Raw genomic sequence first — 26,406 nt, 5'->3', positions numbered from 1 at the left:
AGTCCGAGATTTCCGACTCGACCGGCTTGGGCTGCAACCGAGGTTTCTCCATTTATTTGGACAATTTTAGTCTCACCCTTAATTTTCGTGTATAGCAACCGGCCGAAACCTAATCAAGCCGGATTAAATGTGCTGGGGTTGCATCTTCCGCATAAAAGAATGTTTGATTTTTTTTTGCAACATCAGCCATTAGATCATATCTTGCACAGTCTTTAAGGCAATCCAAACTCACTCTTTGTCAGCAATACAACTCGAACCTGGATTAAATTGTATCAATGGGTCCTTAAATCAAGTTGGGCAATATTAGAGCAATATTAGAGTTGGAGATATAGAGGTAGGGTTCTCTATGCAGCAATCTTGAGTCCAATCACCATACAAGGTTCCAATGATAGTATTTGGAGGTTACGAATGGGTTGGATCAATTTGGATTTGTGCAAGAATGCTGCTCAGTTTAGGATGCGAAGAACCATCTTAAAATTGGAATATTTTGATAGAAAGTATCATCATTTAATTAATTAATTTGTTTTCCTTTTTAATGGAAAAAAAGAAAAAAAACTGGATTCAAATGCTAGTTTGGTTGGTTTGGTTTAAGTCTATTGTCAAAATTTAGGATAAGGTTTCTTTTCCTTTGCCAAAAGGAGACAAGTATAACTTTATGGTTGAGATCAATTGAAGGTAAGATTCCATCGTGGTTGAGCTGTAACGGGCTTAGCCAAATTTGAGGTTTTCTATCTTCTTAAGAAGAAGGGTTTTTAAACTTTCAATAAGACTAAGATTGGAATATATATATATATATATATATATATATATATATATATATATATATATATATATATATATATATATATATATATATATATATATTCAATGGGGCCACTCAAATAATAAAAAGTATGATTATTATATATAGTCATAAAATTTTAAAATAATAAGAAAAGATCGAATACCCAAATGGACCAACTAAAGCCTAAAAACGAGCCATGTCCGCCACAGACCTTTTAAAAAATCTGCTCGAACCTCTTTCTCAAAATAGTCAGATCAGATGATAAACTAAATTACATCAAAATTCAAACCATACTCAACACCCCCATTTAGCAATAGTAGGGCTTTAAACAATGCAAAAACTATTCTAACATAGAACATAAATCATATAAATTTCTTTTTTATCCTTTCTCTATTTTTGTACATTTTATCAGATTGTTGATGATTTTCTTCATTAGTTTCATTTGTCTTGATCGATGTTGCCGCATCACTTATCTTTTCCTAACATATGTACTTAACTATTGTTAATACTTATTTTGTATTGATGCCTTTTGAAAAATTAAAATATTTTCTAGAATTATTATGCCATACATTTCCTTAAATACAATAATCAATTAAGAAATCATTGGCATTTTATGATAAAAAGATTTAATTATCATCTAATCCTTCCTAGATTTCCACAAGTTTATTTTGGAGTTCCGTTTAGCACTCACTCTTGATAAAAAATTAAAAAAAAAAAAAGAAAAAAAGAAAAAGGCTATTACCAAGTTATGGTGCCTGGCAATCCACGATCTTGGGAGGGGTGGATTAATGGGGATAAATTTTTCTTCTTTTTATTTTTTTTGGGGGGCACAAAGTCCCTACCCTTGATCCTTGCTATTGCACTTAAGGATAGCATCCTGCTATCTCCTGTTCACATTAAAAAGAAAAAAAATATTACTATCATACCTATTAGTCCAAATCTTTTAGCACTCGTAACCAAGCAATGACTCCTTTTTTATGCTCACTTGAATAAGAGTTAAAAATTATCTACACAAACTCGAAATGTGAGAACCATGCAAGTACTTGTTTAGGATCAAAAAACTCAAATTCTAATTTCTAACGAGCCTTTTGGATAGGCTTACATTGATACAAAAAGTATCAAAATGGTCTTGGCTCACAAACCATATGTAATTAGGAAAAACTATGGGATGGAATATTTTTAGGTTGATGGTTGACCAATCATAGCGAGTATCCTAAAATTTGCAATTACAACAGATTAGTCATGATGGAGTGGCAAATTTTGTATACTTCCTCTTTCTTTAGTAGCTCTCTATTTCACTTTATGATGGAGCTAGCATGCAAGTCAAAACACTATCAATTTTGCTGGGTGATGTGGACTAATTGAGTTATAGTAAAGTCTCTTGTGCCATTGGACTTTCATCGATCCTAGTTCTAATTCAAAAAAAAGGTTTAATTTAATCATACACGGTCATTTGAACACATTTGCATTACATATTGTTGCCGTAGGACTCGAATTCTAGAGTAAAATGAATCGACTTGAGTGAGATTGTACTGGAGCAATCCTCTCGATCTGATGAAAACTCCTTCAATATGTAAAACCAATTAAAAAATTGGATGGAGATCCTCTAGTTCTTGACCCTCCGATGCTTAAGTCAGTTCAAACTTTAAAAATAAAGATGGAAAAGAGTGAAAAAATAAGAGAAATTAGATGGAATTGGAAGAGAACTGAGAAGAAGCCAAGAACCTGACTTAATTTCCTACTAGCAAATTTTTTTCTAGTTTACAAAAATTAGACTTACCGATGGAGGATCCCTGACCCTCTATTTATAAAGGGGTTAAGGAGGCGTTTCAATATTTGTTAGACCATTAAAGGAGTTTGTTAGGTGGTTAGAGAACCACCTGTAAATGAGCTGGCGTACAGCTATGCATATGAGCTGGACGTGAGATCGTGGCTAGTTGTGGCCTAATTGAGGAAATCACTATAGGCGTTTGCAGAATTGCTAAGTCTATCAATAATAGCTCACCTCGATAGAAGACCGAGATGGAATAAAGATGCCGTAACATTCTAGGATAGAGAAGATCAGAGTTCAGTCAACACATACCCGACCTGAATATTTCTATCAGCAGACACGTCGTTTGGAGAGTATAAGGGCATCTTTTATTTAGCTTGATAAAATACCGATTTGAATCTGTTTTACAGATAAATTGGTATGCTGGGATCTGGCGCTTTAAGATTGATGTCCCTCTAATCTCATATGATGATGCCATATGTTTTGAGGTCGGATTAATGCACCAATATTTTGCCTCCCACTTTCTATGTATGAGGTGATAATCTTCTGATCGGATCAGAAAGTAAGAGTATCTTCATAAAGTAGGATTTTTACCAATTTGAAAAAAAATTATCATAAAAGCTAGACTTCACCAGTCGGGATGTCTTATTTCCAAATTAACCTTTTATGATCCGGATATTTACTGTCCAGGAGATCTTCCCTCTATGTTTACCTCATTTTGATCGTTGACCATAGAGATGTCAATGGACCGGGTCCAGACCCGAGACCCGTGGGTATTTACTCGACGGATCCGGATCTAGTATTAGTATTGGACCCATTTACCTGGATCCAGATCCAGATCTGATAAATCATCATGTAAACGGATAGGGTCTGAATATTTAACACCCGGACCCGATAGACCCGAGATCTGAATAATATATATATATATATATATATATATATATATATATATATATTATAATTGTATATTATTATTATAATTGTATGTTGTTATACTTTTGGATGCTTTAACTGGAGTTTTACTTATTGAATTTGAATAATTTTTATATTTTTATTTGTATGATCATATGATTGTATAATTTTTAGATATTTTTTTAAGTTATTGTATAATTTTTAGATTTTTTTTGAAACTTTAAATATGAGTTTCAGATCTCGAAATTGGATCCGGATATCCGAGACCCATTAGGGTCTAGATCTGGTACTTCAAGGCTAGACCCATCGGGTATTCGGGTCCAGATCTGGTACAGATAACTAAGATCGGATTCGGATTTGGATATCCAGGTTCCAACCTGAATCCGATCCATTAACAGGTCTAGTTGACCGACTAAGAGAGCTTATCTTCACTCTTGAATTCTCGATCCGATTTTTATTGGCCAGAGAATCTTATCTATACATTTGACTTTTAGTTCGATTTTTTATTGATTAGGAGATCTTATCTCTATGCTTGAATTTTTAATATGATTTTCACCATCAAGGAGATCTTATCTCTGCATTTGACTTTTGGCTCGATATTTCGATTTTCATCGTCTAAGAGATCTTATCACTGCATTTAACTTTCGGCTCGATATTTAATCGACCAGAAGATCTTATCTCTATGCTTAAATTTTCGATCTGATTTTCACCGATCAGAAAATCTCATCTCCGCATTCAACTTTTGGTTCGATATTCAACCGATCGGAAGATTTTATCTCTGTATTTTATTTTAAAATTTTTGGACTGATGTTGCCGCCGTCTGGGATAAATGCGTCATGCCTCTAGAGCACAAAAATTAATTGTTTGGTTGAAAACGAAGGGACTTGATCTTTCATAAAATGATCCATCATATCTCCCCTCATCATTGCTTGGACGGACGATTTGAAAATATCAAAAAGAGTGCAACAAATGTCAATGCCCGGTTGGCTTATCAGCTTGGACATAAATCGATCCGACGTGGCAGAATCTGAGGGGAGGTGCGCCTAACCGTTGTCTGACCAAATATTGGATTGGTGCCAGGTGGCATGAATCGACAAGGAGACTAGTTAATATTGACCGTCAGTTTGCCTATAAAAGATTTTTTCCCCCCGATCACTGTTTATTTTTCTTGTTACTTTGTGGAGGTGCCACCGAAATATTTTCAGAAGCTTTCCAACACCGAACGATCGTCGAAGACAGTGAGGAGCTTTGTCGGAGCGAGAGAGGAGGAGTCTATCTCATCTATTGGAAGGATTTCATCTATCTTTTTTAGGTACTAGTCCTCCCTCATTTGCTCTCTTTCAACCATAGGGTAGCCCCTCTTCCTCTTTCAAGTCTTCTTATTTTTTCTTTATATTTTTCTTCTAAAAAATATGTCCCATAGAAGTAAGAAAGGGAAAGAGACTATAGATGAACCACAGATTAGGTTGACCCAGCCCCTACTAGCCATAGAGGTGGAAATCCATCCCGAAAAGATCCTGAAATCAGTCTGTTAGGTGAGAGTAGTTTGGACCATAGCCTAAAATCTCCTATGCATGGTCTCATAGACTATCTCAGTCCAGAAATAGAAGAATCTATTCTGACTGAGAAGAACCTTATGATCTTTAGGGACAAATACGATATATCCGATGAATATGAAATACTAGTACCAAATCGAAAAGATTAGATCTCTGAACCTTTTGAGGGCTGCATAGCTTTCTATGATGAATCTCTTTGATCCGACCTGCGATTTTTTCTACACCCATTTTTCTGCAATATTTTTGATTTCTATAGGATCCACCCCACCCAAATAACTCCAAATGCCATTAGAATGATCATACTATTCATCATCATGTGCAACTTCCCCCATATAGACCTTAGGATTTTTTTGTTCAGATCTTTGGTCCCATTGAAAAGACATCTGAGTGAGAAGGAATGGTGGTACTTCTCATCTTGGAAGAGCCATAAATTTGGATCCAGCCTCCCTTCCTTAATTTATGACTGGAAAGGCCGTTTCTTCTTTGTTCGGGCTCCCATTCCATGGGATTTTAAAACTTCATGGGGGCGTCCGGACACCAAACATAATTCTCATGATGAAATTTTTTTCAAAGATAAGATGGCTCATTCAACCATGATCACCATCAGAACACCCAAGCTTTCATCCTTGATAAGCGATCGGGCATTGTATGACATCGATATTAGTCTGTACTCTCTTTGGAATAAGGCCGACATGTTTTACTTTTTAGCATCTTTCTTTCTTTGTCTTCATTGTTCTGAAATACTTGTTTGATACAGAGATGAGGTTCAATCTGACAAAGGTGGAGAAGAGGAAGAGGAAGGATCAATCAAAATCATCCATCACTATTTTCGTGCCAAAAAGAGTTAAAGGTGCAGACCCTCTTCCTACTCTGGTGCCATCCTGGTCTTCATTAGGGACTCCCTCCCTGATCACTTCGGGGAGAGAGTGAAGCCTCCTGGGGGCTGCAGAATTCTCTCCGAGCACTGTCATTGGAACTGCCTCGCCAACCTGCTGTGGTGAAGATTAAGAACAACACCCAACCTCCACCGTCTTTCAAGGAGCCCAGGCACAGACTGACCACAACCTCTGGAGCCCCATCAAGCTCGATCAAGGGGGATGCGATGACTAGAATGTCACTCTTGGAGCATCCCCGATTAGGTAGAGATCTTCTAAAATCTGTAATACCGACCATCGATCTGGAGGCACGTTGAAAGAATAAGCCAGAGGAGATTGCCAACCATGAATTTGAACAACTCATGCATGTAAGTATTTATTATTATTTTTTACTTCGGTGAATGATCGAACTGAATCTTTTATCCTATAGATCACTATTGACTTTAAAGACATGTTTGAGAACATGGTCTATCTACTTAAGAATAAAGAGGCCATAGACATCAATTTAATCGTCCTCCAAGAGGAAAAGAGAAAGGAGTCCGAGCTTGCTGTCGTACTCAAATATCAACTCAAGGAGAAGCAGAAGGCCTTAAAGGAGAAAAACCAAAATCTATTGGACCTTCAGCAAAAACTAAACGAGCAAAAGAGGAAGATCTTTGACCTACACACTATTGCTAAGAAAAATAAAGAACTAGAGCCGAGGCTTAAAGAGGCAGAAAAATCCAATGAAGCTCACGAGAAGGCCATTAAGGCCTTGAAGAGATAAATAAAGAAGGAGCAGGACAAGGTGGTAAAGGCAATAGAACTGTATAAAACTTTCGAGGAGTTCAAGGATGAAGGATCTGAGAGCTCTGAGGGTGCATATAACTACACCTTCAGCCAGTGTCAGAATCTAATCAAGAAGCTGTATCCCGAGATAGATATTTCTAAGGTCACTCCAAAGGTGGCCATTGAGATGGGAGTGAAGGGAGATCTGGAGTCACCCCCCAAAGTGGCAGAGGAGCCAACGGAGTTTGGCTGGTCTCCTACCAAGGTGAAGACAACTGAAGCTATCATTGTGAAGCCCATATCCATGGTACCCCCAATGGAGACTAAAGTCATCGAGACCGGCAAGAAACCAGAGCCAGCCCCAGTCAAGGAACCTATTGTCATTGACATTGAGAAGTCGGAGCTGCCCAAGGAGGAACCAACTAAGGAAAGCTCCGACATGTCAGTGACCATTCAATAGAAATTTTTTCTTCTCGGGATGTATCGACTTGATACAGGTCATCTTGTTTTTTCTTCTTTTTCTTTTTTTGAAATATGTAAACCCAATGCAGGTTCTTATTTTTATACTCTTTTTTGAATATCAATGAAAAATATTTTCTCAAGCATACTTGAGTCATGTAGTTTAGCAAATTTCATCATTTGTCAGAATAAAATAATCATATGTATTTTTGCAAATCAGTAGAATAAATTAGCAGAATCTAGAATTGATAACTAATTTAATAGAATCGAAGACTGGTAACCTTAAGTTCACCCATTGTCAATTAATTAGAACGAAGGGTTGGACATACCTTTATTTTAAAATTCAATCCAAAAATCGAAACCTTCAAGAGAACCCAGGATAATCCTGCTCTAGAGATCAGTATAACATCATGTCGGTTCAAAGCTGATGTAAGATTCTTCTAATCTTGTGTCCAGCATAAGTTGTCGGTCGATGGGGGGATCATCCTATGAAACTTTTTCGAACCGAAATCTGGAGGAATACGTATGCCCTTCGAGGCTTTACTGGACTGAAATTCGGATAAATATTCGTGCCCTTCGGGGCTACATCGAACTGAAATTCGGATTGACATATCGTGTCCTATGGGGCTTTAACGGACTGGAATTCGGATTGACATATTATGCCCTACGAGGTTTTACCGGACTGAAATCTGGATTGATATATCGTGCCCTATGGGACTTTGCTGGATTGAAATTTAAATTGATATATTGTGTCCTACAGAATTTTATTAGACTGAAATCCGAATTGATATATTATGTCCTACAGGACTTTACCGAATTAAAATTTGAATTGATATATTATGACCCACGGGGCTTTATCGGACTGAAATTTGGATTGATATATTATGCCCTATGGGGCTTTACCGGTTTGAAATTCGGATTGATATATTGTGCCCTACGGGGCTTTACCGGACTAGAATCCAAATTGATATATTATGCCCTACAGCGCTTTACTGATTTAAGGATCGAATCTCGATAAATAGTAGAATATGATATATAAGAAAGAACTCATTAGAATATTTTCATTGATAATATTTTTTGAGATTTTCAAAATTTCAAGTGCGAGGAATAACAGATCCGTCTAAATTCTCAATTCTATAGGCCCCTGAGCGAACTACATCAGCGATTCAATAAGGCCCATCCCAATTGGGAGCCAATTTACTTTGCTCCATAAGCTTTGAAACTTCAACTCATCTTAGGATGAGACCACCCTTCTAAAATGACTTCGGCTTCCCTCGGATATTGTAATGCTTAGCAATCTTCTACTTATAAGTCACCATTTTGACATAGACTTGCTCCCTTATTTCATCAAGAAGGTCTAAGTCGGTCCTCAACCGGTCAAAGTTGGTTGTCCCATAAAAATTTCTGACTTTATCAGATAATAAGCTAATCTCCACTGGGATCACAGCTTCAGTTCCATAAGTGAGCTTGAAAAAAAAATTTCTTATCAAAATTCAATGTGTGGTTCGGTATATCCATAATATACTTTGCAACTCTTCAGCCCACAAGCCTTTTGCATCAGTGAATCTTGTCTTCAAACTATGAAGGATAGTTCTATTGGTTATTTCAACCTCATCATTTGATTGTGGATACCCAACAAAAGTGAATCGACGATCAATATGAAATTTAAAGTAGAATTTTTTGAACTTCGAGTTGTCGAACTGCCGACTATTATCAATGATGATGATCCGAGATAAATCAAACCAGCAGATTATGAATTTTTAGATAAAATCTTATATCCTTTTCTCTATGATTTGGGCTAATGGTTTCATTTCTATCCATTTTATGAAATAATCAATAGCTACCATCAGAAATTTTTTTTGGCCTGCTGCTACTAGGAAAGGTCCCAGTATATCCATTCCCTATATCATAAAAGACCACAGGACGGTAATAAAAATAAGTTAAGCAGTAGGTTGATGTTAGATATTAGCATACCTTTGGCATTGGTCGTATTTGTTGACAAGATCAGCTGAATCTTTTTGAATAGCGGACCGATAGTAATCTTATCGGATTACTTTATAAGCAAGCAATCTGACCCCCAGATGGTTTCCATGTATCCTCTCATGCACTTCTCGAAGTACATAGTCAGCTTCATATGGTGTCAAGTAATGAAGTAAAAGAAGAGAATAAGATCTTTTATATAAATGGCCTTCTTGGACAACATATCATGGAGCTTATCTTTTAATACTTCTGGCCTTGATCAGATCATTGGGTAGAACTCCTTTAGATATGTAATCCACAAGGAGATCAATTCAATTCGGCTCATGATCGATCTGAAATATGGAGAGTACCTCAATACTAGGCCTGTCTAAATGTTCAATCAATACTTTTTGATTTAATTCGAGAAAATCCGAGGTGGCAAGATGCGATAGAGAATCAGTCTGAATATTTTTCGATTTAGAAATTTAGAGTACTTCAAGCTTTTCAAAAGATCTCGGACTTGGTCGAACATAAATTGTCAGTCTGTGAAAATCTTTAATTTTCTGACCCCGAGCTCTTTTGCCATCTTGAGACCCACCGTTAGGACCTCATATTCAGCACCATTAGTAGAAGTGTTATAATTAAACCTCAAGATCTGCTCAGTTATAAATCCTTCAAAACTAGCCAAAATCAAACCGGCACTACTTTTCTGAAAATTTGAAGCTCTATCTATATGCAGAATCCAGAATGAATTATTACTTTTAGGACTTGTCAGGATTGATCCATCATCCGAGACAGTACATTTCACGATAAAATTAGCTAACACCTAACCTTTAACTATAGTTCGAGGTCGGTAGTGGATATCAAATTCACTGAGCTCAATGGCCTATTTGATGATCTAACCTAAAGTATCAACTCTTTGTAAAATCAATCTGAGTGCAGTGGCTGATCTATCAATACTGCCACAGTATGAGCTTGAAAGTAAGGCCTGAGTCTTCGGACTGTCACAATCAAAATATATATCATTTTTTCAACCTTTTTATACCAGATCTCTGCATCTCATAACAGTTTGCTGGTATAGTAGATAGGCCCCTGAATTCTCTTTTTTTCTCAGATAAGAATCGAGCTGACTGTAAAAGATGAGATGAAAATGTACATGCATAGTTCTTCACCTTCGATTGGCTTAGAAAGAAGAGTTGGAGGGCCAAGATACTACTTTAGATCTTCAAAAGTAATCTGACATTCTTCTGTCTAGCTAAAATTTTTGATATTTTTCAATATTTTAAAGAATAGAAGGCATCCTTTTGCTGATCTGGAAATAAATCGATGGAGGGTTGCTACTCATCCGATAAGTTATTGGATTTTTTTAATAGAGGCCGGACATTTCATTTTCAATAAAGCTCTAATCTTTTCAGGATTAGCTTTTATTCTTTTTTTATTAATAAGAAAGCTAAAGAACTTACCTAAGCCAACTCTAAAAGCACATTTATTGGGATTGAGTTTCATTTGATGCTTTCTAAGTTCTCTGAATGCTTCCTTCAGATCAGTAATATGCCGATCCTCCTTGGTACTCTTCACTATCATATCGTCTATATAGACTTCCATATTTCGATCAATTTATTATTTAAAAATTTTGTTGACGAGCTGCTGGAAGGTAGCACCTGCATTTTTAAAGTCAAAAGGTATCATTTTATAACAATACAAACCTCTTTCTAAGACGAAGGCAGTATTCTCTTCATCTTCTGGAGCTATTTGAATTTGATTATAGCTAGAGAAAGCATCCATAAAGCTGAAGAGTTTATGGCTAGAGGTAGCATCCACAAGTTGATCGATTCTCAACAAAGAAAAACTATCTTTTGGGTAAGCTTTATTGAGATCTTTGTAAATAGTGCAGATTCTCCATTTACCGTTAACTTTCTTGACCATAACAACATTGACTATTCACTTTAGATAGTGAGCTTTCCTGATAAATCTAGCTTTTAAAAGCTTATTAACTTCTTCATCAATGATTTTTTATCTTTTCAAGGCAAAATCTTTTTTTTTCTACTAAATTGATTTGAAATTTAGATCCATATTTAGTTTATGAATAATCACATCGACTGGGATACCAGACATATCAGAAGCCGACCGAACAAAGACGTCAGTATTTGCTCACAGAAACTTAATCAGTCTCTCTTTTAAACAAGTTTAAGATTCACACCGATCTAGACTGTTTTTTTCAGATCATCTCCCAGAGGAATGGCTTCAAGTTTTTCTGCCGGTTCACCTCGAATTTTTTCGACCTCATCCAACATGTCTGGTACATCAACTGGCACAGTTTTTGTTGATTGATTCATTTTAGCAAAAATTATAAAATATTATCGAGCTATCGTTTGATCATCACACATTTCACCAACTCCTTTTTTAGTTAGAAAATATACCAACAGATGGTAAGTAGAGACAATGATCTTGAGGACATTAAGACCAGATCAGTCAATGATAACATTATAAGCAGATGAGACTCTGACTACCAGAAGAGTGAGCTATATTGTTGACTGTCTTGATTCCTATCCCACCATAACTAGTAGAGTAATTTCTCCTTTAGCTACCATCAGATTTTTTGAGAACCCGATGAGGGGAGTATTGATCTGCCTAAGCTGTCCGGTCAGATTCATTTTTGAAAAAATATCATAGAATAAATACATCGGCAGAGCTTTCATTATCAATAAGAACTTTTTTTACATCATATTTTGATATCGTCATAGAGACGACGACGGCATCATTATAAGGGGTTTGGATTCTTTTTACATTATTTTCAGGAAAAGAGATAACATCTTCAGTTTTCTGCCTCTTAAGAGATGGGTCATCAATGCCAGATAGGATGTTGGATATCATATTGATAACACCAATGGTTGGTCGGTTGTGATCATCAGAAGTTTCTTTTGTCGGAGGTTTGTGTTCTATAGATTTGGTCGATCTGACATATTTATCGAGGTAATCCTACTTAACCAGGATTTCTATCTCATTTCACAGCTATCTGCATTCTTCGATATCGTGGCCGTAATCTCTATAGAAGCAGCAATATTTCTTCTTGTCTCTCTTCTCTAATGGGGCCCTCAAAGGATTTAGCCATCGAAGATATCTCTCCCCTTCAATCTCCATCAAAATCTAAGCTCGGGGAGCGGACAAAGGGGCATATGAATTAAAATGCCGTGATGAGCTTCTTGACCTCGAATATTTTCGAGATTGATTTGAATTTTCAGTCTGCTCATCACTCTTCATTGACCATTTTTTTCCATTCTTGTCCTTTTTTGCCTGTTTTAAGATAGCTTCCTTCTCTTCGGTCTAGGCATATTTACGTACCTGATCGAGCATCTCATCATACGTGTCCAGAAAGTTCTTATTCAAAGAAAAGACCAGATAATTGCTTCAGAGTCCTCTTTTCAAAGCAAATATAGCAACCGATTCACTGAAATTTTTTACTTCTAGGGTGGCCGCATTGAAATGAGCCACGTACTTCTTGAGATCTTCTCCCTCCTACTGTTGGACAGAGAAAAGATTATCCACATATCTCAAATGAGGTCTGTTAGTATCGAAGTAAGTGACAAACAGTCTCCCAAGCTGCTCAAAAGAAGAGATGGATCCCTGTGGGAGTCTAAAAAATCAAACGCTCGCTGTCTTCTTGAGGGTTGCAAGAAAAGCAATGCATATTAAAGCATCAGAGGCTCCTTGTAAAGCCATAAGGGCCCTATAACCTTCGATATGATTCATTGAATCAACAGAGCCATCAAAAGACTCGATGGCGGATATTTTGAATCGGTTCGAAATGAGTTCACTCAAGATTTCATGAGAAAAAAAAAATCGAAGATTGAAACTATTTTTATTTTAGGATTGACCTCCTACTTGGAGCTCTATAAAACACCTCTCTAGATCCAAGACCTTATGTTTCAGGTCGTCCCTTTTTTGAACTTTCAGAGAACTAGAGGCAAATTCACTATCAGCCTCATCAACATGGTGTTCATCCTGATGGACTGATTGAGGGCTATACTGAGATAGAGTATTTGGGGGAGAAGCTTCTTTCGATGATTGCTCCTCCCTCTTTTAAAGCTATTGGACAGCTGCTGTCAGGACTTAGACTTGTTGAACAAAGAAGCTGAATTATTGAGGATCAACAGTAATTGACTGTTGAGGTAGTGCCTCTGGTACTCCTTCTGGAGCGAAGGAAGAAGGATGTCGAGCTCTTGCTTTGACCATCTTTTTCACAAAAGAAATCAGGCCCTCCTTCTACCGCCAATATGTTACCGAAGGGCTCGAAATCTGGAGTAGAATGAATCGACTTGGGTGAGATTGGATTAGATCAATCCTTTCGATCTAACAAAAACTCCTTCAATCTGTAAAATCAGTCAAAAAATTGGATGGGGATCCTCCGATTTCGAACCCTCCAATACTTAAGTCAGTTCAAACCTTGGGAACAAAGATGAAAAAGAGTGGAAGAAAAAGAAAAATTGGATGGAACTGGAGAAAAACTGAATAGGAGCCAAGAATCTGGCTTAATTTCCTACTAGCATAATTTTTTTTAGTTTTCGAGAATTTGACTTACCGATGGAGGATCCCTGACCTTCTATTTATAGAGGGGTTGAGGAGGTCGTTCCACAATTTGTTAGGCCGTTAAAGGAGTTTGTTAGGTGGTTGAGAGCCACATATAAATGAGCTGGCGTACAGCTGTGCATATGAGCTGGACATGAGATCGTGGTCAGCTGTGGCTTGATTGAGGAAATCATTGTGGGCGTTTGTAGAATAGCCAAGTCTGTCAATAATAGCTCACCTCGGTAGAAGATCGGGATGGAATAAACATGCCGTAACATTTCAGGATAGAGAAGACTAGAGTTCAGATCAGCACATATCCTATCTGAACATTTCTGTCAGCAGAGACGTCATCCGGAGAGTATAAGGACGTCTTTTATTCAGCTCCGTAAAATACCGATCTGAATCCGCTTTATAGATAAATTGATATACTGGGATCTGTCTCTTTAAGATTGATGTTCTTTTGATCTTGTATGATGATGCCACATGTCTCGAAATCGGTTTAATGCACCAACACATATATTATCCTGGACCCGAGTCAATCATCCCCCAATGGCTGATGCATGGTGTATGATATTGAATTGGATCCCTACCTTCGTGTTACAAATAGGAAAAAACAAAAATCCAAAACCTAGTGCATCCCTGATTTTAGTAACTACATTTGATTGATTTTAATTATTTCTACAGATTCAAGTTTCTTTTAGCTAGGATGATATGAGTGATTACTCACCTCTATTTTTTTTTCCCTTGCAGGACATATTTGCGGCAGGAACGGACACATCATACATCACCCTAGAATGGACAATGGCAGAACTTGCTCGAAGCCCAAACAGATTGAAGAGAGTGCAAGATGAGATAAGGGGGATACTTGGAAATAAAAGCAAAGTGAAGGAGGATGACATTACTAAAATGAAGTACTTGAAAGCAGTGATCAAGGAGAGCTTGCGCTTGCACCCTCCAGCTCCATTGCTAGTGCCACGAGAATCACTGGAGGCAACCAAAATACAAGGCTACGAAATCCCAAAGAAAACAAGGATCCTTGTTAATGCTTTCTCCATTGGGCAGGATCCAGAATTTTGGGAGGAGGCTCATGAATTTAGGCCAGAGAGATTTCTGAACAACCTAATAGATTTCAAGGGCAATGATTTCCGCTTTATTCCATTTGGTGCAGGCCGAAGAATTTGTCCAGGAATGCACTTGGCTATTTCAACCATCGAGCTATCTCTTGCCAATTTGTTGTATAGATTTGACTGGAAATTGCCCAACAACATGAGTCCAGAGGATTTAGACATGTGGAAGCTTATGGAATGTCAACCCGTATGAAGTCCGATCTTCTTCTTCACTCTATACCTTGCAAGGCATAAAGACCGAACTTAGCTGATATGTGCTACCATACATTTGTTCTTGTTTTTATTTATTTATTTTTTTTTTGTGAAATACTATATGTTTGTGGTGGAAGAAAATAAAGAGATTAAAACTCGCCAATATGTATGTTATATTTCAAGAAATTTGGCATAAACATCACTGCACGAGGGCACGTTGTGTCCGCCTCGCCATATTTATGGCATGGATCTTTATTTCATCATAGTGAATTACCACTTGGGTACTTTTGTATTTGGACTTTTAATTCTATAGATGGATCCTTTGGCCTGGTAATGGAGCATGCGACGTTTGCACTAACGTGCAGGCTATCAATGCTACAAGTGAGAGCATAGAAAAGATGAAAAAAGGGCTGGTAGTCTTCATGTTGTGTCAGAAATTTCAATAATTTTAAAATGTCTAATGCAATCATGTACTACTCCGTGAGTGGCTTGTCCCAGAGTTTTTATAACTTTCTTTTTCTTAAGAGAGAAAAATGAAGAGAGACCCACCTGTATTACGATGATCCAAATATTAAATTTTTGAAGATGTACCATCCGAGCTGAAAATCTCTTGATAATAAATTTTATATTCGTGATTAAATCTATCACATCATAAATCTGAGACATAACACGATCATATTATCAAAAAATATTATCCTTGATAATACGAAGTCTGACAATTATAATCATCTAAAATCAATCATAAATAAAATATAACAAATATTTTCAATTCTATCATTTATCATGTAATTAAACTAAAATTGATTCAAAGTAACTAAATTCAAAATCAAAATATCAAATCCATATCTCAAAATTCATAAATAATTGACTACAAATTCATAATCATTCAATAAACTAAATTTCAGCTACAAAATTTTCGAGCTTGCTACGTAAATCTCCAAACTTGGATTCTTCATTGGTTCTAACTTTATTCCTTTATAAAAAAAATAATAATAAAAGAATACGAGCCATACTAGCTCATAAGAGAAGATGGACTCCATTGGGAGTTCTTTTTTTCCATCTCATGTGCGCAGTATGTGAGTTAAACTATATTTTTGTTTATTTGCTTTAAAATTTATGCCGAAGGGTTAAAAATTTAGATCCTTACATGCCCCTCTACTCATGGGACCCCATCATACGATTGAAATCCCCGGTTACAAGAAACGACAGGCCCTGTGACACCAATCTGGAGATCTCAAATCAAAGCACTCTTCGCTCCTTGTACTTAGTACTTGCATATACTGCAGATAGAAGTCCAGATCCTCCAGTTTGCTCCGATATAACTAAGACCACATGTTGCTCATATTTTTAGAAGGCATCTATCCTGATCGAGCTATACTGCTACAATACCAGGATCCCCCCAACATATCCCTAGATTTCACCGCACAGATACTCCATGCTATCGGAATCCAACATTTGACCCGAGCAAAACTATATGTATGTATGTATATATATATATATATATGTGTGTGTGTGTGTGTGTGTACTCACTCTACATTTAATTAGCAAGTATCCTGAAATTGGGAGCTACAATAGAATAGTAATGATGAAGAGGAAAATTTTGTATACTTCCTCTTTCTTGGGTAGCTCCCTTTTCACTTAATGGTAGAGCTAGCATGTAAGTCAAAACACTATCAATTTGGGTGGGCTGCGCCAGCTACTAAAGTCTGTTGTGCTATGGTGGACTTTCGTCGATTCTAGTTCTAACACAAAAAAAAAAGGGGTTTAATTTAGTCACATACAGTCATCTGAACCCATCACCCCACAATGGTTCATGCACGATGGTTGTGATAGAATTGGATCCCCCCCTTCATGTTACAAATTATAGGAAAGAAAAAACCGAAAACCTAGTTAATGCCCTAATTTTAGTAACCACAATTAATTGATTTTAATTATTTCTATACATTCATGTTTCTTTTAGCTGGCATGCTATGAGTGGTCGATCACCTCCATTTATTTTTCCTTGCAGGACATATTTGCGGCAGGAACGGACACAACATACATCACCCTAAAATGGGCCATGGCAGCACTTGCTCGAAGCCCAAAAATATTGCAGAGAGTGCAAGGTGAGATAAGGGAGATACTTGGAAATAAAAGCAAGGTCAACGAGGATGATATTAGTAAAATGAACTACTTAAAAGCAGTGATCAAGGAGGTCTTGTGCTTGCACCCTCCATCTACATTACTAGTGCCACAAGAATCACTTGAGGCAACCAAAATACAAGGCTGTGAAATACCCAAAAAAAACTATGATTTTTGTTAATGCTTGGTCCTCATCGGGCAGGATCCAGAATGTTGGGAGGAGGCTCATGAATTCAGGCCAGATAGATTTTGGAACAACCCAATAGATTTCAAGGGCAATGATCTCCATTTTATTTTATTCAGTGCAGGCCGAAAAATTTGTCCAGCAATGCACTTCGCTATCTCAATCACCGAACTGGCTCTGGCCAATATGTTGTATGGATTTGACTGGAAATTGCCCGACAACATGAATCCAGAGGATTTAGACATGGTGGAAACTTTTGGATTGGCGACTCGTATGAAGTCTGATCTTCTTCTTCGCTGTGTACCTTACAAGGCATAACAATCGAACTCAGCTAATGTGTGCTACTATATGTTTGTGGTTTGAAGAAAATAAAGAGATTAAAACTCGCCAATATGTATGTTCTAGTTCAATAAATTTGACATAAATATTGCTCCCCGAGGGCGTGTTGTGTGAACCCCGCCATATTTATGACATGGATCTTTATTTCATCATAGTGAATTACTACTTAGTTCTATTGATGGATCCTTTGGCCTAGTAATGTAGCATGCGACGTTAACACTTACGTGAAGGCTATCAATTAATGCTCAGAGAGAGAGAGAGAGAGAGAGAGAGAGAGTAGAAAAGATGATCCAAGTGGGGTAGGCAGTCTTCGTGTTGTATTAGAAACTTCTATAATCTTAGAATGCCTAAGGCAAACATGTACTTTTTTGTCAGTGGTTTTTCTCAGAGTTTTGCTCATAGTTTAAATTCTTTTGGCATGAAGAAATCCTTGACTCCTTTGGTTTCATAGTTCAGATTCTCATTTCCAGCTTATGTTGGGGAACAAAGTTGGTTTGATTATATCTGCTAGCTAAGAAATCCCAGACTTCTTTGGTATGTCTAACTTCTCACCTATCATACTGATAGAAGGATTAACAGAGTTGGGAATCCAGGTCAAGATCTTGTTGTTGTTGAATTGAGTACTAAAAGTTTCAGAAGATGCCCTGTCACTAGTGATATATTCCCAAAGGCCTTTGCTTTTCAACAAGCTTTTCATAAGAAAAACCCAATGGCTATCACTGTTGCCAATTTCACTAGAATGGGTTTGGAATTTTTCACGGCCATCAGAAATAAGGAAATAGGATCTCAACCAATTTAATGGCAACAAGAACGATGACAATAGATAAATTTGGTGCTAGAGTAGTGGTCTTGGTATAAATAAAATAAAAAATAATTAAAATAAAAGGATGGGATAAACTAGTAGAAGAGACAGATATAGCGTAGAGTAGCGGTTGATGGTGCCAGGGCAATAAATGTTGGCTTTGGCACCATATTACAAAACACAATATAGGTGGAGAACAATTAATAGCGTCCATATATTAATCACTTGAATAATTATCTGTTTAGATACAAGTTAGGCCAGCCATGCCTAGTATATTGTGTAGGGCAAAATGGCATTTTTTGATTACTGATAAATGGCAATATTAGATATTTGTACATGTGAGTAAATAAAGGTAAATTTAGTTTACATGGTAGATATGGTACACATGATAGATTATTTTGATGTAATTCCATATAATACTAGTAACATTAATCATATAATTATTGATGCTATGATGCCCATTAACACTTAATCGCATGCGTGAAATCCTATCTCACCATCACCCGTATCCTGATCCCATGAAGCCGACGGTCAAGATTTGTCCTGATCCCATGAGTCTGAAACACGCCTGCTGGAATGGAATCCCGTGCTTGTTCCTACATTTCCGAATCCTTGGCTTATTCGATGTTACATCATGGCGTCTCACGTGACTCCGGCCCGTTAACTTTCCACCCAAAACCCCCGCTCCAAAGGCCAGACGCGTCCGCCACACTCGTCCGTTCTCGCCGGAGCATGGCATCCGAAGCGAATCCCGCCGACGCCGAAGGAAAGCAGAGACGGCTGGTATCCGAGACCGAGGAGGATCTCGCCGTGGCCTTGGCCAAGTACACGGCCGAGCTCTCCGACAAGTACGCCCGGGAGCGAGGCGCCTTCACCGTCGTCTTGTCCGGCGGCTATCTCATCCACAGTATCAGGTAATTTTATGGTTTCTCTTATCCGTATGGAATTTTGTTTCTTAATTTAATGGAAGGAGACAAATTTTTAGGAAGCTGGTGGAATCGCCGTACAAGGAATCGGTGGATTGGGCGAAATGGCACGTCTTCTGGGTGGACGAGAGGGTCGTCAAGAAAGATCACGTTGATAGCAATTATAAACTCGCATATGATGGCTTTCTCTCCAAGGTATACGTATCAGAACCTTCTCCTTTTGCTATTTCTTGATTTTGTTATGGGAAGTTGAAAATTTTCAGTTAGGTTCCTTTGGATCTTTATAATGTTGACTTTGTTGTTATACTCACAAAAAAAAAAAAAGTTGTTGAAATATCGTTGTTAAATCTGCAGATGTGGTTCGGAATTTTGGATTTGTTGTTTTTTGGTTTGGATTTTGATGTCATGTCGATAATTTAGAGACTACAAAGATGGCAGGACATGTATGATTGTAGATTTTTCATGGGAACACAGGGCTTCCCATTTGGTGTGTTTTTAGTCTCTAATACTTGTTCCCCAGCTTTAGGCTCGTTTTCTCTCTCTATCTCTCTCTCTTTCTCCCCCTTTTTTTCTTTTTTTTTTCAGGTTGTTCCTTTTACAATTTGTGAAATGAAGCAAGGTGAACTATTTACCTTTCCATTTGGGGCATGTTTGATTGGGAACTTTAGAATGGGAATGAGAATTTGAGTGACTCCCATTCCAGCTATTTGGTTGGAGGGAGATCCATTCCCTATTCTAATTCCAAGGGGGAATGGGAATTCCCCAATCCTCCCAAACGCAATCCCTACTCCCCCCTAGTATTCAAATTCCATTCTGATTGGGGCATAAACCAAACACATTGGCATATATTGCCATTTCAATTCCCATTCCAATACATTCTGATTCTGATTCCTATTCCAGTTGCAAGCCAAATGCACCCTCAGTGAACTCGGACATTTGGACTCAACCTCTATACATTTATATTTTTTTTATTTTTTGTCTTTTGGGTTGTGTTGTCGCATAAGGATAGTATTCTTGGACTAACCAGTAGTTAGTCACTAGATTCTACTCTAGTTCAGTAGTTTTTAAGCGTGGTTCTTGGATCTGCTGCTGTCCGGGTTGAGAATGTGATAACGTATCCGTAGGTTACTGACTATCAAAATGACTAAACTTGCTTGAAATTTAATAGCAGAAATGTTGAGCATCTGTTTCTGAAACCATCCTTCTCTTTGCTAAATGGTAGGTTCCAATTCCACGAAGTCAGGTATATTCCATCAATGACTCCTTATCAGCTGAGGGTGCCGCTGATGACTATGAGGCCTGTTTGAAGCAGCTGGTTGAGACAGGAGTATTGGAAGTTTTGGCATCCACAGGGTTCCCAAGGTTTGATCTAATGCTGTTGGGTATGGGTCCGGATGGGCACATAGCTTCTCTATTCCCTGGGCACCCTCTTCTTAAGGAGAACAAGCGGTGGGTTACCTATATAAAGGACTCCCCAAAGCCACCACCGCAGAGAATTACTTTCACATTCCCTGTAATTGATGCTTCTGCTTATATTGCAATGGTGGTTGCTGGATCTGGTGAAGTCGATGCAGTGAAGAAGGCTCTTGGGTGCAAAGATAGCTCATCTGATCTGCTGCCTGTTCAGATGGTTTCACTTGAAGATGGGGAATTCACTTGGTTTACCGATAAAGAAGCGGTTTCTAAGCTGCAAAATAAGGCAAGCCCATGATCAACCTTATATGTTTTGGAAATAGTTCTATTATTAATCATGCTAGTAATCTCTGCTAGAGTTGATCTAGTAATATGTAGTTAATGTTTCCAGCACAATTACATCTGTTGTCCATCTTGGTAACTGTATCTGTATAATTTTGTTGATTTTGTTTTATAGTATTTAATATTTATTTTTTTGTTAATTAGCATCATAATCCCTAAAATATGAGTGACCGAGAGAGCATTAAACTTGGAATCAATAGCAGTCTGAGCCAGTGTGTGGGTATAGTCACTTTGCTAATTACTATATCACATATAGACCCAAAGTTTAAAAAAAAATCAAATTTTTATTAGAGGCTTTATATGAACTGTAAGAGAAACATTTATATCTTAAGTTACAATGGATGAACTTTTCTTGGATCTTGGTCAATCTGTGCCATATCTCTACCTTCATATATATTTGAAAATTTCTTTCCTATTACCAATGCATATTTATTTTGATCATTGACATAAGTGAATTTAAAACAAAGTACCCACAGCATAAGTTAAAATGGTGGAATTGTGCATTATTCACAAATGAAGTGAATGAGGTGTAAGAATCTTCACTATAATATATCAGAGTCAACACCATATTATTCAAAAGCAAGATTAAAGAATTTCTTGGGTAATTCTGAAATACTGGGAAAGCCTTAATTGTCAACTGCTTGGCTATGTGTTATTGCCTTGGGGCAATCTTAATTCTCTGCTGCCTATGTATTTGAAAATCCTTTTTCTGAAAAACAGGTCTCATTCACATAAGTATGAACTGTCATTTTACTTGTTTTCAACCAAAAATCGTAGTGAATCTTCAAAAGCTTTTGACAATATTGTTCATCTGTATTTGTATGTTATGGTTCCAAAATAAACTGGGGACTTGTTCCACATTGTCCATAATCATGAGACATTTTCTTTTCTGATGACATTTCTTTTCTTATGGCATTTTCTTTTTCTTTTCTTTTTTTTTGTTACTGTTCAGGAATTCTGATTGCAGTGCAGAAACATGGTTTGCTGTCCTAAATAAGGTTGATCAGAGGTGTGTTCTTAAAATATGTTATGATAGCTTCATTATGTCATGGAGAAGGTTTAACTATGTACCTGTAAACAATGCTGCTCTATGATAAGCATGGTTTCTTTTACAACCATTTATGCAGTTATTCTGATGCATGCAAAATAACAGCAGGCAGAACCAAGAGTTTTATGAGCAACTCATTTTGTTGGTGTCTTATGTCTATCTAAATCTGCATGGTGCTATTTCAGTGGTATAGCATTTCCAAGTAGCCAGTTCCCTGATCTCATTTAGCTTAATACATGTTCTTTTATGCATTTTGTATATGCATACTATTTTCTGATCCATTAAGCATGGCTCAAAATCTATATGGAAGCAGCCTGCCCCTCTTGGAGCTGATTAGATCACAATATAGACTCTAGATCAAGCTAAATATAATTAGCCTGCTGACAGAATAAAAAATAATTCATGCTTGATGATGTGGTCAACCATAGATTTTTCTTCAAATATAAGAAAATAAATCAGGCAAAAAATCTTGTCTTTCTTAAATAGAAGACAGATTCATGTTCAACTGTTCCCTTTTGAAGATACAACTTTTAACTTCATTTGTAACACTTCCATTCATTATCCAGCTTGTTAAGATTATTGGGTTATTGTATATGTAATTTGTTAGTTTACTTTGGTTGGCCTTCTGAATTAGTTCAACCACCCTTTATATGTGCCATTCGTAGGATGAGAAAGCCTATAGCCATCTTCTCTCTTAAGCTTCCAACAATTGTTTTCCTGATGCAGACTACTGCATGGCTTTTGATTGGTGTTGGAAACAGAGACTTAAAAAGGGGAATAGTATCAATTGTACGGTGCTCATTATGATTTTTTTTTTTTACTATTTTTTTCTCCCTCACATCAGCTACACTAATACTATGAAACTCATCACTCTAGCCATCAAATCTGTACAGAAACTAGGCATGATCATTGTTGCGGTCCGGTCAGCCAAACTTATGAAGTCAAAATTCATGTCTAGTCCGACATGAAGGTATTGTCTATTTTAGAGATCCATCGGAATGTATCTCGTGCGACGTGAGTGGCCCTTCATGGTTTTACACTCCTAAGCTCGTGCTCAAGCGATCAGGCCTAAAAAGTACCTCCTCGAGGAGAGGATTTCTCATCCTGCAAGGTATTGTGCCCTCTGAGAGTCCATCGAGACGTATCTCGTGCAGCATGGGTTGTTCAGAGTTTTATCCTTATTAGCTCAGTGGCTAGGTCATTATCTCAATGGGCTCCCAAAGGGGACAATACTTTCAGGACAAGAATTTCTCTCTGGGACTAAAGTCCACACTCCCCTCTGCAATAGTGGTCCCTCCAGTCAGGGGATCGAATGTGTTGGGAGGAGATCTGCATAGGTCACCAATGTTGCGGTTCGGTCAGCCATCCTTATGAGGTCGGGATTCGTGTTCAGTCTCCGACGTGAAGGTATGTCTGCTTTGGGGGCCCATCGGAACGTATCTCGTGCGGTGTGGGTGATCCCTCACGACTTTGTCCTTCTGGGTCCATGCTAAAACGACTGAATCTAAAAGAGATCTCCACGTGGGAGGGGGCTGCCAAGTTTTATAAAGCGAGGTGGCTTGACCGAACGGCCGATGTGGGACTAAAGTTCACACTTCCTCCACAACAGTGGCTTCCCCAGTCAGAGGATCGAGTTTATTGGGGAGAGACCTGCATGGGCCATCAATGTTGCAGTGCGGTTAGTTAGGCTTATGAGGTCAGAACCCATGTCCAATCCGATGTGAAGATATTATCCACTTTGGGGATCCATCGAGACATATCTCGTGCAGCGTGGATGACTCTTCATGATTTTGCCTTTCTGGACTCGTGCCAAAGCGATCGGATCCAAAAAGCACCTCCACATGGGAGGGAGACCGTCAAGTCTTATAAGATAAGATAATCTGACTGAATAACTGATGTGGAATTGAAGTCCATATTTTCTCCGCAACATTCATCATCAATGCTTGTTATGATTTGAGCATCACACTGGATGCCTAGCTAGTGGAAACTTAACAACAGAAGCAATTAGAAAAGATTCTATGACTTAACAACAGAAACAACTAGAAAAGGTTCTATGTACTTGATATGTTTTAAAAATAAAATTATTCTCAGCAAACAATGTTGGGCGATATAAAGTTTTAGGTAACATTAGACCAGAGAGATCTGAGATATCATGTGTCGGCCGACAGGAGTATCAATCATGTTGATGCTCACATGCCAGGTTTTGTTTGTATGACGGTTAAGAAGACAACCTAAAAGCTCAGCCATTTTCCTGATATGAGAAAACACCTAACCACCATTCAAGACACTCCTCTCCTTGGGAGTGTATATTTTCCTCACACTTGATAAGCTTTTCTTTTTTTCTGTCTCATTATCCGTTCTTCCATCTCAGAAGGTTTGTCCTCACTTCCTCGTACCCTTCAGCTTCTCCGGTGTTATTATGAAAACCTTTTTTTTTCTTTTTTAAATGTCAAAACCAAACAACAACAACGACAGATGATGAATTTGCTACAACAAAAGGCGTACTCTTCTATCTCTAGGATGTATCATGCGCTTGACCGACCAAAATTTGTGCTTTGTAACGTGTATGATTAACTGCAATGTGAAGCCACGTGGCCATTTGACTGACCTAGCTCAAGATCTTTATACCTTATAGTTGATATTCATTTAGTTGGGAAGCAACCTTTTGTTAGTCCGTGAGGTTGGTGTTTTTCTGAATTTTGGGATTTAACTCTAAAAAAAATCTCCCCATGTCAAAGTAGCACTTCTTATCATGCTGCTGTTATTAACTCAGTTTATATTTGTGGTCATCCGGAATTGCGTTAAAGCTAACAGATAAGACTCATGAAATACACACTAATTTTTATGCCATGTAAAAGAAAGTTGATGCAATGATAAGGCCTAACAACATTTAAATCAAAAGTGAGTAATTTGATGTGTGGGTTAGTATTATCAGGCTGAGCCCTGACCAACTCCATATCTCTCCTATGTTAAGAGAGTGTTTCATAAGCAACTAGAATCGAAATAGGAATCGAAATCAGAATGGTCAAATCTTTCGAAGTATTTGATTCGTGATCAAAATCGAAATCAGAATGAAAATTTAAATCTTTAGTGGAGAATAGAGATTGAGTTGCAAATAGATTAAGATATTTTCATCCTTCTTCAGAATCAGAATGGAATTCCTCCCAACCAAATAATTAGAACGTGAGTCATCCATTTTTATTCCGATTTCAAACCCCAACTCCCTCCAACTAAACACTTCTTAATACTGCTTTGGTACATTGACAAATGTTACTTTTGAGCTAACAGCAGGCTTTCTCCATGTCTCTATCCTAAATGAAATGGCAAAATTTTGCACCGTAAGAGCAATTCTCTCTTAGAAAAGTTTGTCGATGTTTTTTTATCTAAATCAACCTTAACAGTGTAAGAGGCGGTGATCAACATGAGGCAGAGCAGATAGCAGATAAAACCCCATCCACATCTTGGCATATTGACCATGATAATTTTTCATTCCTCTTGCCACATGAATGTTGCATAACTTACATTATTCTTTTTTTTTTATTTCTCAAAAAGGAAAAAGAAGAGAAAAACTTACATTATATAGATGCTATTAGCTGTTCATGAACAGGAAATCTTGAACTTGGGATACTGATAATTTCTCTCATAGATCAAAGGAAATAGAACACAAACATAAACATTGTCTTTCTTCTTGATGCAATATCCAATGCAAAATAACCTTTTCTCAGTTCCATGGAATTATTTTCTCACATATATAGAACGACATACTAATAACATTGAACTGCCAGTTTCAAGCACCAATCTCTCCCTCGATCTTCTTCTGCTCCTCTTCCATGAAAGCTGAGACAGGGAAGGACCTTCCTATCCCCACTGCTGACTTGAAGTATATCTTCTTCCCAGCCGGGTCATCCAAGCTCATCTCAGTGATTGGTACCCACAGCAGCATCTGCTTGCTCCTCACCCCCGTCATCTTCTTCATCCTATTCTTCTCCACATACGCCGTCACCACCGCCTCGTACCGCACTCGGGTATTAGTCCCGGCAAAGAAGTGCTCATAGGGGCCCTTCTGTTTCATCCACACGAAGCCTGTCTCCTTCACCGCCCCACATTCTTGGAGGTCCTTGAGAGGAAGGACGCCCCTCGGGAAGCCCAGCTCTTCGAGCAGCTCCATGCAGTGGCGGTGGCACTCCTCCCGTCCGTAGACGATCTCGGCGCCTTCCCTCTCTTTGTCGGTCACAGCAAGGGAGCCCATTTCTGCTGGTGTG

At 37.8% G+C, this 26,406-nt stretch overlaps 3 protein-coding genes across 4 annotated transcripts; 2 read left to right on the top strand and 1 right to left on the bottom strand.

Annotated features, from left to right (window-relative positions):
- Nucleotides 1-6,853: 6,853 nt before the first annotated feature.
- On the top strand, nt 6,854-17,592 carry LOC140852426 (uncharacterized). The gene is made up of 4 exons (XM_073245356.1): nt 6,854-7,111; nt 14,401-14,964; nt 16,978-17,163; nt 17,293-17,592. The coding sequence occupies exons 1-4, from the start codon at nt 6,854-6,856 to the stop codon at nt 17,590-17,592; spliced, it is 1,308 nt and encodes a 435-aa protein (XP_073101457.1).
- Nucleotides 17,593-18,976: 1,384 nt separating this feature from the next.
- Nucleotides 18,977-22,214, top strand: LOC105054080 (probable 6-phosphogluconolactonase 4, chloroplastic). Of its 2 annotated transcripts, XM_010935480.4 has the most exons (4): nt 18,977-19,329; nt 19,401-19,536; nt 20,564-21,040; nt 22,049-22,214. In XM_010935480.4, exons 1-4 carry the CDS (start codon nt 18,992-18,994, stop codon nt 22,055-22,057), a joined length of 960 nt encoding a protein of 319 aa, XP_010933782.3. In that variant the 5' UTR covers nt 18,977-18,991; the 3' UTR covers nt 22,058-22,214. The 2 variants fall into 2 exon arrangements, with proteins under 2 accessions (XP_010933782.3, XP_029123087.2); XM_029267254.2 differs by lacking the exon at nt 22,049-22,214 and having other exon boundaries at nt 20,564-21,067.
- Nucleotides 22,215-25,755: 3,541 nt separating this feature from the next.
- Nucleotides 25,756-26,406, bottom strand: LOC105054081 (uncharacterized). Its single transcript, XM_010935481.3, has one exon. The coding sequence runs from the start codon at nt 26,391-26,393 to the stop codon at nt 25,932-25,934; it is 462 nt and encodes a 153-aa protein (XP_010933783.1). The 5' UTR covers nt 26,394-26,406; the 3' UTR covers nt 25,756-25,931.

This window comes from Elaeis guineensis, chromosome 11 (assembly GCF_000442705.2).
Source record: "Elaeis guineensis isolate ETL-2024a chromosome 11, EG11, whole genome shotgun sequence".
NCBI lineage: Eukaryota > Viridiplantae > Streptophyta > Magnoliopsida > Arecales > Arecaceae > Elaeis > Elaeis guineensis.
This window is presented reverse-complemented; position numbering and strand designations above follow the sequence as displayed.